We start from the raw sequence: 14517 nt of genomic DNA, 5'->3' as shown, positions 1-14517 counted from the left end.
TTGCATTTGCATAAACTGATCATATAGCCAGAAGAGTCACTAGTACAGAGTGTTTTGACTTTCATCTTAGGGTCAAGTAATCGAGCTTCACTTGCAGTTTCTTTGTTCAGTTAATTCTTGTGTATGTTCTACTTTGTTTATGTTTTGTCTAGCTTCCTTTCACGTCTTGCTAACTCCTTAGTGACTCTTCTGAAAAATGGTGGTCAGGAAGATCCAGAAATTATTGAGCAGGTTGTTGCTGTTTCTATAACATATTTTACACTCCGGACAACGTAACTTATATATTATTTTTGCTGAATTTTTGGTCTTTTTCTTTGAAGATATTTGAATCATGGTCTTACATAGTGAGAGACCTGCAGAAGTATTTCATATGCGACATCAAAACTATTCTGAAGTACGTACAAAATTCCAATCTAATCAAGAATATATAATTTCTTGCTGTAAATCTGAACAAAAGTTTATACCTAAGTCATTAGCGAAACCTGTTAGAGTTTATGCCATTTTGCTCTCTTGTTTTAAGTATATTGAATTGATACTGCTCAAATATTCGGTTGTGGTAGAGAAGTTTCTTGTATTATCTTGGTTTCTTTTAGATTTTCTGGATAGAGCGAAAATGTTATCTGTTACTAGCAGCTTGACTTAGCTCAATAAAGTGTTGATTGATTCTTGTTGGCCAGTTTTAAGATTTCACATAATTTTTCTTTTACTTATTGGGTCATATACATTTATGCTATGGTTTATATTGTACTTTTATTCTGTTAAGGACTAATACATTAATATTATTGGGTTTTCTTCATCTTGTTAATTTTTCTCTGATGAAGGGTTACATTGGAGCTGAGGTATTACCCCAAAGACTATATCATCGAGTTGATGTCACCCTCGATGTCATTTTTGTTGAGGACTGCACCGGATAAGCAACTTGAAAAAGGTGATGAATTGCTTGTCATTTCTTTTTGTCATGTCTATTTTAGGGACAATCCAGTTGATTCTTCTCTCCTGAACGTTTCAGGGATCAAGAGGATCCTTTCTGAAGTTGCAGATCCACCGAAAAGAACTGGAGGAGTTACTTTACTATATTATGTTATGAGAAATACCGATGCGAAACTCCATTCAAAAGCTGGCAGGGTTTTGAGGTTCTTGCTGAAAGATTCTACATTATCTTTTTGTGATAATTTTCCTCAAGGCAAGTCCTATTTCTAATGAGATGTTAGAATTTTAAATTTAAAAGACTACAGTTTGGTGGATATTTTTAAAGCCAATGCACTTCTTTCTTCCGAATAATGATGCTAAATTATAGTGGGGCGGTGAGAATCTTTGTTAACTGTTTTTATATTTTGCTGGAGTGAAAAATTTATTGTAATTCTTAAAGGTTGTTAATCAACTTACTAGAATAGAGAATTTATATCCTGAAGCTGCTTTACATGGTTTCTATTCTTGTTTCCTTCTGATCTCGTATTTTGTTGCAGGTTCTGGTAGTACAGTGGAAGTTGTGAGTTCAACTTTGGAGAGAATATGCAAGGATTATAAAGTAGAAGAATTAAGTGTTATCTGGAATTGCTTGTATCAGGAGGTAAACAAATCAATCTTGAACAAACAATCAGTTCATCTAAGCCGACTGTTGACAGTGATTACTTCAGCTGTTAGGATTAAGAAAGGTCTCAAGGTTCATGGTAAGTTATTATATTGTTGAATATCATTTCCCCCTCTCTTCCCCTCCTCAAATCGCTCTCTTATGATTGGTGTTAAAACTTAGAGGAGAAGATGAAAAAATTGTATCTATCAATCACTAACAATGACTTAGCGAAAACTTTTATCAGTTGGAACAGTTTTCATTTAAAAATATCTTCCAATCATTCAAAATGTTTGATTCAGATTCTTCATAAAAAAATGTAATACTAGCTAGGAGTCCATATTGAGTACTAAAGATTCATTTGAAATAATAAAAAAGATGTGGTACATACATTTGAAATAACAAATAAATTATGATTGAGATTTGTAACAAAATTTTCCAATAAAGTATCATGTTACTTTTTACTTTTTCCATTATAATTCTTTTAATTTCTCAAAACGTTAAGAAAAATTTCTCATAAATTATTTATTTATGCATGCATTTTCTTTTATGTTAGATCAAATTCGAACTATCAAGTGTTGTATTCTCTAAAAAAAAATCTTCTAACTAAACTCGAGTTCCTTTATGAACGTAGTACTTGATAAATAAGTATGTGATTTTCGGTAAGATTATAAGCATTATGTGGTATAAACATTTCGATATAAAGCTAAATTACTGAAAAATATATAAAAAAAAATTCAAACGAAATTTTAAAGATAAAAGTATATGCCCTTTTCCCCAAAATTAATAGTGTCCCTATGCCATAAAAGCATGGATAAACCCTTGCCCGCAAGGAAGACCAAGAGAGGAAATTCATGAGTGTGGGACTCTCCTAATGGCATCCCTGGACCATATGCTCCATCACTAAATCATAACTAACACCAACTTTTTACCTTACTTTGTATTCCACTTGTCTTATGTTATGTGGCACTAGATTTATTTATGTTTAGCCATTAGGTACAAGTTTTTATTGTTGAGGAAGAATAATGTTTTTTTTTTTTTTCTTTTCTTTGATCATCCTTTTGTAAGAAATTTTACTATCACTTACATGTTAAGAGGTTTTACTACAAGCATTTTCAAAATTATTCTTCAATCATTGAAGTAAACTTAAGTTGGATTTGCAGTGTCATATTTTCAATTAATAGTAGTTAATATAGTATATTATAAAACCAGAAATTGTTCTAGATAAACTAATCAAAACTATACAATTAAAAGATACTATATATTTTGGTGCTATTAGGTTGGTGAAACGATGTGTGTGCTTGTGGAGCATTATCTATGTTAGTGGATAAAAAAATGATATATGTGATATGTCCATGTATTTTTCTTAAATTTTCTTAAATTTTAGATACTACCCATTATGATAAATAATTTAAAGGGATGAGATCTTAGGTAATACAAATAAAAATATATAATATACGTAATTCTAGTAATTTAAATTATTACTCCATTTTTTGTTAGAATAACTTAAGATTTGGTTAATCTGTAATTTCAAAATTAAATATTTCAATGTTCTATTCTCTTTTCTTTGTTTAGTTTGGTTTAGTTCATCGGTTATGGTTATTTTAAATATGTAGTTTTTCAGTTAAATGTGAAAATATTTATATGGGTTACCAAAATTAACATTTGTGATTTTGTTATAGTTTTCAATATTAAAATATCAATAATAAAAGAACCACATTTGTGGCACACAAAACACATCAAATTGGAAGCGTTCCTACTGTACCATACGGATCTTCTGTTTTACTCATAGTTTTGAGCCGCAACAGTAAAATCTATTATTTTTTATTTTTTAATGTTGAACCGCATGTAATATATTTCATTTGTTGAATGGATGAATAATTACGTTTCTTCTCCGCCCACGTAGCAACCACTTTTTATCTGCTCATCACTCACAACATATATGTTGTGAAAAGAATGTTCATATTATATATTTAAACTAGGGTAATATTACAAAGTAACCAAATTTTGAGTCAAAATTAAGAAACTAACCATTGTCAGTTTTTTTATAGGTAAATAACCATATGACGGCATATTAAAATACAAAAATGTCCTTGCAAGTTGAACCATGAGCAAGCTTATGCGGAAAAAAAAAAATAGATTTGAGAAATTTCAAAATAGCATGATATTTATAAAAACAGTGACATTTTATAACATACAGTTGTTCAAAATAGCATGTTATATGAACAAATATCATTTCATTTGAAAAGTTGAACCATGAGCAAGTTTATGCGGAGAAAATGTCATAGATTTGAGATATCTCAACAAATCGCGTGAACATATTAAAATAACACGATATTTATCAAAAAAGTGACATTTTATAACGTACATTTTGTAAAAATAGCATGTCATATAAATAAATATCATTTCATTTGAAAAGAAACCGTGCGAAACAAATTAATAACATGATATATATTATAATAACGTGTCAAACAAAAAAATATCGATTAATATTAAAAACGAACGTGAAATTTTACAAAATCTATTCATTCTCAAAACAACCATGACCAAAATATAGAAAATGAGTGATCTTTGACAGATCAGATGTATACAATGGTAGTGGTAGCCGTGAGGAAGGTGGTTACGGCGGAGGTGATGATGGTTTTGGAAGAAGCGGTGGTGGTGTTCGTCGCGAGTGGTGATGGTGGGGTCGTAGTCGCAAATAGTAACAGTGATTTTATTGTAGTCTCCGTCGCGAAAAGGAGAAGAATACGGTGGGTGATGATGATAATGGTAGATAAAATTAGTAACAATGATTTTATTGTGGCCGTCGTTCTCCCGTCGCGAGAAGGAGAAGAATGCGGTGTCGTAGTCGTTAAGCGTTGTGAGTGTTTGTGTGATTTTTAAAAATAACATGTAACAAATAAATGAGTATAAGAGTAATTGTAATTGAGGAGAGTGTGTGTGTTCTGACATCATGATTAATTTCTAAATTCATTTGAGATCCATGGTTAGTTTATGCATATTCTCTTTAAACTAATAAGAAAAAGACTAGAATGAGAGAAGATTTATGAGGAGGTAAATAATGCATGCGCGTGGGCTTATTGTGTAAAATTGTCTCTTTTCCATAAAACCAAGAAAGTCATGAAGTAGACTTATGAATATTTGTCTAGAATAATTTAGGATTCGACCATGTTCTAAAGAGTTGCATATATAATAGATAGATACACACAACACCTTGTTAAATACGTGTGACTCATATCTTTCTGGATGAGGAAAGTATTAATATCGGATTTTTTTGTCAACATGTCATAGTTGAGTTCTTTAATTATATTTTATCCAATTGTTGGCTTATGTGGCCGACGTAGGCCTTTGAGAGAATCGGTCTTTATATGTACCACCCACACCAAATATATGGTTTGTTTTCTGGAATTCATGAAATTTCAATGTTTTTTTTTTATATATCCGATCGGCTGATCCGGTCAGTTCCGGGGGAACGCACCGAAGTGCTACCATGTGGATTCGTTGCCAACACCTAGGTGTTGGATTACCACACTGCCTAACCCCAAGTTTGGAATGCTTTCCGACTAATGTCCGGGGGTATTCAGTTAGCCTGATCCCGGATACCATGTGAATTGTTTGGGCCAAGGCCCAAGCCCAGACTTCCCACACAAATGTGATTTTTGTTTCCAGGGTGGATCGAACATGGGTTAGTTCTTTCCAACCTTTCCCCAATTCTCCCTTACCACTAGAACACAGCTGTGTAGGCAAATTTCAATGTTTTTAGGTGACGCATGTAACTACATATCTTAACACTATTTTGTTTATAGTAAACTACAGAACAATATTAGACTTTAGTTTGGTGTATATTATAAGTTATGTTGGAGAGAAAATCACAACCTTATTCATGGAAGTTTCACATCTTGTTGTTTAGGTGATGCATGTAATTTACAAATCTTAAGATCATTTTGTTAAATATGAATTACGAAAAAAATATTGGCTGTTATGTGTCTTTTATAAGATATGTTGGAGAAAAACTCATCAAGAATTAGCCTTATTAATGGAATTACACATTTTCCATATAATTTGTGATTAACACCCAAAGTCTAGTCGATTGAAATTTAAAAGATCAACAATGTGGTATATAATTTTGTATTTTAAATACTCTCGTGTAGTAAAAATATTATTGAGAAACAAAAATACTTAACACAAAAATTTCAATAGTTTAAAAAGTTTCGTGTTGAAAAATAAAATTAAAGAATGGGCTACGTTGGACATTAGAAGTCCCCTAATGTGTAGACATGTTTCCATGTCACAATTAAACAACATATCTAACTATAGCATACAGCTTCAAGATCCATTAATGGTCTTTTAATTGAATTTTTCATAAACATCTTATAAAATACTTATATAAATAAAGTCAGTAGAATGTAAATTTCAATTTATTATTATTCTTAGTCAAACCGCAAATTTACATAGAATGTCAACGTCAACTTTTACATTGACCAATGACCATAACGATTCAGACTTGTTCACCAAAGCGCAAAATCATGTCTAAAATAACAACAACAAGACAAAACGCCGTTTTTGGGCAATCAAGCAAACTTGAAATATGAAGATTCCAACAACTTAGCTTTCTCACCTGCACTTAAAGCTTCTTCCTTGCCTTCCACGGAATAACTCTTCTCCTGCCAAAGAAAGTCAACGTTTAATATATAAACTGTAGACAATATGTATCTTGAATCAACTTATCTCGACATATAAATGACTTATACCAGCAAATGCCACAAGAAAGATGCACCATCTCTATGTTTGATCCTCCTCTCTAGTACTTCAATTGCTGCAGATTCGGTGTTTTACCCGCAGAGTTAGCCAAGTAACCACAAAACTAAGCCAAAGAATAGTGTTTTTGGGAGTGTACCAGTGGAAGATTGGCCGGTGAGTAACATCAATTTGTACCAGATTTCATTAAAAACATCGATTTGTAAACCCGATGCTCCAGTCACCTATTTCGTCACCAAATGAGACAATAACACTTGCTGTGTTTTCTTCAATAAGTTTTGATTTGACATATATCTTATCACTGCAATAACATTGACATATATCCAGTCACATTTTCTTTACATTTTTTTTATTTTGTAACGCCAAATTCCAGAAGTATATATATAGTATAGTTCACTGACCTAAACCTTAGCGTATTTTAGTACTCTCTAACCTAACCCAGGACGGACTATATGTTAGGTCTCGGCACTTAAAGCTCCAACAACTTAGCTTTCCCACATGCACTTATAGCTTCTTCCTTGGCCAAAGAAAGTCAACGTTTAATATATAAGCTGTAGACTATGTATCTTGAATCTATTTATACAAAATAGTTGAACTATTGACTTTGCTAGAGCCATTAATTAAATATTATAGATTCACTGGTTCACTTACCACTCTTCCTTGCACTCAAAACGTTACTTGGAGCGTCGTTAGGAAGGTATTAATTTATATCTATTTTCACTTCAATTTGGATCTTAATTACCTACCAAGATTTGGATCTTGTACAAATCTTGTACTTTATTCTTCTCATTTATTCATTCTAATGGTTATACAAAATAATGAATCCGTTTAGATTAATATAGTTGAACTAAAAAACTTAAGATTTATCCAAATTATATCATTATGGACCAAGTTTTACAAATGTAAGTGCTGAATGAAATTAACTAGTTGACAAAAAAAAAGAAAAGACCAAAGCTCTTGCCTCTTATTAGACTAACCATGAAAATAAAGATAAAAAGATGAATTCATTATCGCATTTCATCTGCATGCATCTATTATTATCGTATAACCAAAGGTTAAAAGAATAAATGGTAAGGCCAATGAAATAATCAAGAGATAATGCATGAACGTAATCAAGAGATGCATTCATCATCGCATTTCATATTTAATATTTGACTTTCACAGCTTGTCACTGCAACAAAGAAGAAAGTAACAGATTGTCAAAGGAAATGGTGACAAGACGATAGCAAGCATTATTCAAAGATGAGAAGTGGGGTCAAATTTCATGTGTCTAAGCTCAGGCGAGACGCAGACATCTCTAGATCTGCCTCCAACATACCGTTTCTTTTAAATCTCTCTTGTCTTCTTATAAGACCAAAACCCCACATCTCATCCAAAAGATATCACAACACCAACAACTTATACATTGACCCTTTTGACCATCAAAGACATTAGCTCAAAGATAAAATCCACAGTCAAAAAAACATTCTTCATTGATTCAACTCCAAGGCCATATGGAACCTAAGACTTTAAATCAAATGGCAAAGTAGAAGAGCAAGAATAACTTGTTAGCTTTGTACATACAATTATGAAACAAGACATGTACAACGACTAATAAATGGACTGCAATTGGGCCAACGAAACTAACGTTCCACACACCGACACGACCATAAAACTACGATGTTATTTGTCTAATTGCAAACTGAATAAAATAGTGGTTCATGCTTATATAACTTTCGAAATTAAAATACTAATATATCAAGAAAATCTAGTTTCCGTTTTTTTTAAAAAATAATGTTTGAGAATGTGTGGTGGATATCCCATTCGAAACCACCTGGCTCTCTTTATTTAAATCATCATTAAAATATTACCATAAAAATATTATTATTTCTTGTGAACTTTGGAATTTGGGCCAAGAAAAATATAACCGAAAGTATAATTAATAACGTCATTAGCGGTTATTTGTATTATAATTTGGAGTTTTGCATAACACACCAATGTGAACGTCCTAATGATCACCGTTTAAGTTTTGTGATTGGTTACAAGGTGAAATAAATCTCTAGCATCTAAACTCATGAAGTTTCTTGATCAAACACCTTTTGATAGTTCTATTTTAAATAATAGATTGTCGGAGCATCAGATGAACAGATAAATGTTTTCAACGAAATGTGGTGCCAACTGCTGCCAAAGACAGGTCAATTCTCCACTGGTAAGGCTTGTTGTAGAGTTTTTACTCATTGGATACTCATCTAGCTTAGTATAACGATAAACAATCTTGACTCTTATGATGTATGCAGCTAAAGAAGTGATCAGAGAGAGGATAAAGGTCAGGGATGGTATTCCTTTCATGTGGCGTTTGCTGGTAATATATAATATACATTCAAAACAAAAGCAGGACCTCACTTTGTTATATATATTTTTTGCAATGAGAAAACAATGTCGTTTCTGTTGCAGGAGAAGAGTTACTCCATGGAAGGCACTGCAGAGGCTGAGAGTAGTACAGGAGAGACAGCTAAGAAACTGGAATCTTGTTATATCTAACTTCGCTTCAAAAGTTAAAATAATGACATAAAGTGTGTATACATGTTTTTAATAAACTATAGACTATAGAGTTTATAAGATGCTGTGAAAGTGATGATTCTATTGATATGAGATTACATGAGCTTTATACAGAGACAATTGAGCTATACAAGGCAACATAATATTTACACAATAATGAGAATAATTTGACAGAGATGATTGTGGTCAATCATATATGTTAGCTTGATTTGCATATCCTTAATACGCCCCCTCAAGATGGAGGGACTAAGGTGACTCCAATCTTGTTGCGCAGATAGTGAAATATTGCTCGAGATAGAGGTTTGGTGAGTGCATCCGCTAGCTGATCTTTGGTGGAAACATGTGAGACTCGTAGTATACCGGATTGAATTAACTCTCGGATGAAGTGATAGTCAATCGCAATGTGCTTCATTCTTGAATGAAAAACTGGATTTGCACACAAATAAGTAGCACCAATGTTGTCGCAGTATATTGACGGAGCAGCATGGAGCTTGAGACCAAGTTCAGAAAGTAGTGATTGTATCCAAATGAGTTCTGAAGCAGCATTTGCTACCGCTCTATATTCTGCTTCTGTGGATGATCTAGCAACACCTTTCTGTTTCTTCGAGGACCAAGATATTGGCTGTCCTCCAAGGTAGATGATATAAGCATTCGTTGAGACACAGTCAGCTACATCCCCTGCCCAGTCAGCATCAGAAAATCCATGAAGGCTGAGAGGATTACCTTTGCGAAAGTAGAGTCCGTAGGAACTTGTTCCAGCAAGGTAACGCAGCACTCTTTTAGCTGCTTGCCAATGATCAACCGTTGGGGAGTGCATGAACTGGGATAGACGATTTACAGCGTATGCAATATCCGGTCTAGTAAAGGCTAGATATTGAAGACTGCCAACCAATGTTCTATATTCAGTGGGATTAGAGTAAGCTTCACCGGCCAATGTGAGCTTCGGAGAAGTCGCCATTGGTGTTGTAACTGGTTTGGCGTCTTGCATGTTCATCTTCGTTAACAGGTCTAAGACGTATTTTCGCTGATTTAGATGCAGTCCAGCCTCTGTTCTTATAGCCTCAATGCCAAGAAAATATGAAATTTCTCCCATGTCTTTCACTGAGAAACGAGACCCGAGATTCTGTAAAACGCTTTCAACAGCCTTTGCATTGTTACCTGTGACAATGATGTCGTCTACATATACCAATACATAGACCAGCAGCTTGTCTCGATTGAGAACAAATAAAGATGTATCTGAAAGAGAATTGTGGAATCCAGCGCTTACAAGGTAATTCTTGAGCTCCAAGTACCAAGCTCTAGGTGCTTGTTTGAGTCCGTATAGCGCTTTCTTCAGATGACAAACATATGATGGGTGATCGGGATCCACAAATCCTTGCGGCTGCGAGACATAAACATCTTCAATAAGTCTTCCTTGAAGAAACGCGTTATTGACGTCAACTTGACGAATTGGCCATGAGAGTGAAACAGCAACATCTAGGACGATTCGGATTGTAGTACTCTTAATAACTGGACTGAATGTCTCTTGGAAATCGATTCCTTGTTGTTGATTGTAGCCCTTAGCAACCAGCCGTGATTTGTATTTATCGACACTACCATCGGGAAGAAACTTAGTCTGAAATATCCACTTGGTGTCGATGACATTGTAGGATGGATGCGGAGGGACGAGATCCCATGTTTGGTGACGAATTTGTGAGTTAAATTCATCAGACATGGAGTTTCGCCATCTTGAATCACGGAGAGCTTGAGCCACTGTTCTAGGTTCGTCATTGGATGCGGAGACAACCGTAGAGGTGAGACCAAATTTTGGATTTGGTTTAACAATCTGATTCTTCGCTCGGGTTCGCATTGGGTGATGATTCTGGGGTTGATTTTGCGGATTTGATTGTTGTTGTGAAGCAGGAACCGGCTGAATCAATTGCTCAGGTGAAGAAGATGTCGACGTTGTCTGCGTTTCTTTAGAGCTTGAGTTTTGGGCCGAAGAAGATGACATGTGAGGACTTTGAGAATGGGCCTCTGTTTGTGATGGACTCTGTTGGGCCTGTTGTGAGAGATTTGTTGATGTTGGTGAGAGCCCATTGGAGGATTGAATGTTTGAATTGTTGTCGAGATTGACAGCAGAGCCAGAACCGGTGACACACTCCCGTGGTGTTGTCGGAGCAGCTGAGTCATCGGCGTTGGAATTTTCCGACGGTCCCGACGGTGGTGAAGAGTCGGAGCTCAAAGGAGCCATTGTTGACTCCAAGGACTGTGGCGGAGCTTCTGTGAATGGCGGAGATGATAATTTGATAGTGGTATGAGATGGAGCTGAAGAAGATGGTGACTGTGAGTCATCAACATAATTTGAGAGAGTTATTGAAAGGGATTTGAAAGGAAATTTGGTTTCATCAAAGATAACATGACGAGAGACATAGATTCGATGAGATTGTGGTTCTAGACAAAGATATGCACTTTGAGTTAGGGAGTAGCCTAAGAAGACACAGGGAAGCGATTTAGGTTGGAGTTTGTGAGAGTTATACGGCTTAAGCCATGGAAAACAGAGGGATCCGAAAACTTTGAGTTTGTTGTAGTTTGGTGTTTGAGCAAAAAGTTTGTGATAAGGTGATTGAAAAGAGAGAATTGGAGTGGGCATTCGGTTTATGAGAAATACTGCAGCAGCAAAGGCATACGACCAGTAGGTCGTTGGGATTTGAGAGTGAGTAAGAAGAGCTAGACCCGTTTCGACAATGTGTCGATGTCGCCTTTCGGCGAGGCCATTATGCTCGGGAGTGTGAGGAGGAGAAGTAAGATGACTTATACCATGAGTGGATAGAAAGGATTTAAGAGCTATAAACTCTCCTCCATTGTCAGAGAAGAGAGTTCCAATTTTTGAGGAGAAGCGATTTTCAACGAGAGGTTTGAATTTGATAAATGTGTCACGGACTTGTGATTTTTGAGTGAGAGGGTATAGCCAAGTATATCTTGTGTAGTGGTCTACGATGATGAGATAGTATTTGAAGTTATCTATAGAAAGAATGGGAGATGTCCAAACATCGGAGAATAGATATTCAAGAGGACGAGTAGAAACTATGGAAGATTGAGAGAAAGAAAGCTTATGACTTTTATTAGTTAAGCAATCACTGCAAGAGAGTGGCTTTGACAGAGAATCAGAAATAGGTAAATGAAAACTTGAAACAATCTTTTGTAAAATAGAAAGTGATGGATGGCCAAGCCTAGAGTGCCATGTAGAAGCATCTGATTTGAGATTGGTGGTGGAGGTTGCGAAAACAGAAGCTTGAGAAGATGGAATTGGCCATTCATAGAGCTCATTTTTAGTACGTCCCTGGAGTAACGGGGCCCCCGTGCTCAGATCCTTCACCTGAAAGGAAGCCGGAAAGAATTCGACCGAAACACGGTTAGCATTGCATAGCTTATATACTGAGATAAGGTTCTTTTTAATATCAGGAACATAAAGAACATCAGTAAGAGAGAAAGGTCGAGTTTTAGAAGAGAGACAAGCCGAACCAGTGTGAGTGATGGGAAGACCCTTTCCATCACCGATTACCACTTCTTCTCCGCCATTGTATGGCTGATGAAGACTGAGATTAGCCAGGTCAGAAGAGATATGGTGGGTAGCCGCAGAATCAAGGAGCCATGGATTGGTGGTGGCCGGATTTGCAGCAGTGAAGTGAGCTCTTGGCTGCCAGGCTGTAGGAGACGGTGAGTTCTGTGGCTGAGCATATGGCTGCATAGACAACTGAGTGCAGTGCCTTGCACTGTGACCATAGACTCCACATATCTGACAACGTCCCTGATAAGGACGAGGCCCCTTGAAGTCATTGGATTGACGTTGTTGAGGCTGCCAGGAGTTGTTGCGCTGGTTGGACTTGTTTTGAGGCTTGTAATTGTTGTTGCGGTAGTGAGTAGCAGCAGTGTTGGCTGTCACCGGTGTTGGAAGAATGGGTTGTGCGGACAGAAGCTTGGACTCATGATTGATAAGCTTCTCGTGAAGCTCAGTCAGAGTTGGTGGAGTGTCACGGCCTTCCACTTGGTCTGTGATGGATTTGTATTCTTCAGGCAGTCCTTGAAGAATCATCTCCACTTGATCTTCATGGTCAAGGGCTTTTCCCAGCAAAGCAAGCTCATCGAAGCGGGTGACAAGACCTTGAACATAGGCATCAATCGTTTTGTTGTCTTTCTTCCAGTTGTTGACTTGAATCTTGAGTTGACGTATGTGACCGCGGCTTGGCTTAGCATAGGTGGAGGCAAGTTTGGTCCATATCTCAGCAGCAGAGTTGGCCCGAGAGAGGAGCGGCTGGATGGAGACAGAGATAGCACCAATAAGAGCGCTATAAATGAGTTTGTCTTGTCGGGTACAATGCACAAACTCTGGATTTTGGGAGATGACACCATTGACGGTGACTGTGGCTGCGGGAAAAGCCTTGGATCCATCGAGATAGGCAGCAAGATCATACCCATCGAAGAGAGCATGGACTTGCTTGCTCCACATAAGGTAGTTGGAGGCGGTGAGTTTAGTAACATTTGACATGTTGACATGGAGAAGAGAATCAGTTTTTGTGGAGATGGTTTCAAAGGAAGCGTTCACGCCTGTGGTGGATGTGGACATGGTGAGTTTGACCGGAACAGAGAAGAAACGGAAAAAAAGAGGAGATTTGAAGAAAGAAGGAACGGCGGCCAAGGAGAAAGAAAAAAAAATTTTAGGTCTAGGTATCTAGAGCTCTGATACCATATAAGATGCTGTGAAAGTGATGATTCTATTGATATGAGATTACATGAGCTTTATACAGAGACAATTGAGCTATACAAGGCAACATAATATTTACACAATAATGAGAATAATTTGACAGAGATGATTGTGGTCAATCATATATGTTAGCTTGATTTGCATATCCTTAATAGAGTTAATCATTTTCCATATATTTTTAATTTCGTATAACTGTCACATTTTCTTTACATTTTTTTATTTTGTAACGCCAAATTCCAGAAGTGTATATATAGTATAGTTCACTAACCTAAACCTTAGCGTATTTTAGTACTCTCTAACCTAACCCAGGACGGACTATATGTTAGGTCTCGGCACTTAAAGCTCCAACAACTTAGCTTTCCCACATGCACTTAATGCTGCGGAATCTGAGCTTGCCTGGAAACAGAATCCCGGGCTGGTTCTCACAAGGCCCTGTCACATTCTCAGTTCAACTGAACAGAGAGATCAGAGGCGTAATCGGTCCAAATTCTGAAACTTGACCTAGCGTTATACACCCACACATTGCACCTCTCTGGAGTGCCTAGCACAAGTAATGATCAGCTCCACATCTGCCGTTACTCAGCTTCACACCCAATAGTTAGGACGTTAAAAGACGGGTACCATACACACAAGGCGTTGAGCTAAAGATGAGTGGGATTCATCTGATTTATGAGGGGGATGATGATATTTCAGGCAATGAAGATTTCTTAACCGAGACTCTGCAAACCGTTTCTCAGAAACTTACCAAAATTTTGCAGCTCTTGAAAGGTGAAGCTAGCTAAGAAAGTGAATCTACTGTTATATGATCTGCTACTGCAGAGAAGTTAAGAAACTGCACACAATCAATCTTATCGATACAAACTGTTTCTACGATAGCAAGCATTATTCAAAGATGAGAAGTTAG

General features: G+C 36.3%; 1 protein-coding gene across 1 annotated transcript; it reads left to right on the top strand.

The window, feature by feature from the left end:
- Window positions 1-153: 153 nt before the first annotated feature.
- Window positions 154-1907, top strand: LOC9321787. Its single transcript, XM_021033068.1, has 4 exons — window positions 154-394; window positions 822-928; window positions 1010-1183; window positions 1467-1907. Exons 2-4 carry the CDS (start codon window positions 871-873, stop codon window positions 1688-1690), a joined length of 456 nt encoding a protein of 151 aa, XP_020888727.1. The 5' UTR covers window positions 154-394; window positions 822-870; the 3' UTR covers window positions 1691-1907.
- Window positions 1908-14517: the final 12610 nt, after the last annotated feature.

This window comes from Arabidopsis lyrata, assembly GCF_000004255.2.
Source record: "Arabidopsis lyrata subsp. lyrata unplaced genomic scaffold ARALYscaffold_3, whole genome shotgun sequence".
In the NCBI taxonomy this organism is placed as follows: domain Eukaryota; kingdom Viridiplantae; phylum Streptophyta; class Magnoliopsida; order Brassicales; family Brassicaceae; genus Arabidopsis; species Arabidopsis lyrata.
Note: the sequence above shows the minus strand (reverse complement) of the source record. Positions and strands in the feature narration are given on the sequence as shown.

Bases quoted from the DNA above. Each gene is read 5' to 3' on its own strand.
- LOC9321787 (XM_021033068.1), top strand. From the start codon at position 871: ATGTCACCCTCGATGTCATTTTTGTTGAGGACTGCACCGGATAAGCAA. The intron at 929-1,009 runs GTGATGAATTGC...TGAACGTTTCAG, and splicing joins GGATAAGCAACTTGAAAAAG to GGATCAAGAGGATCCTTTCT. The intron at 1,184-1,466 runs GCAAGTCCTATT...ATTTTGTTGCAG, and splicing joins TTGTGATAATTTTCCTCAAG to GTTCTGGTAGTACAGTGGAA.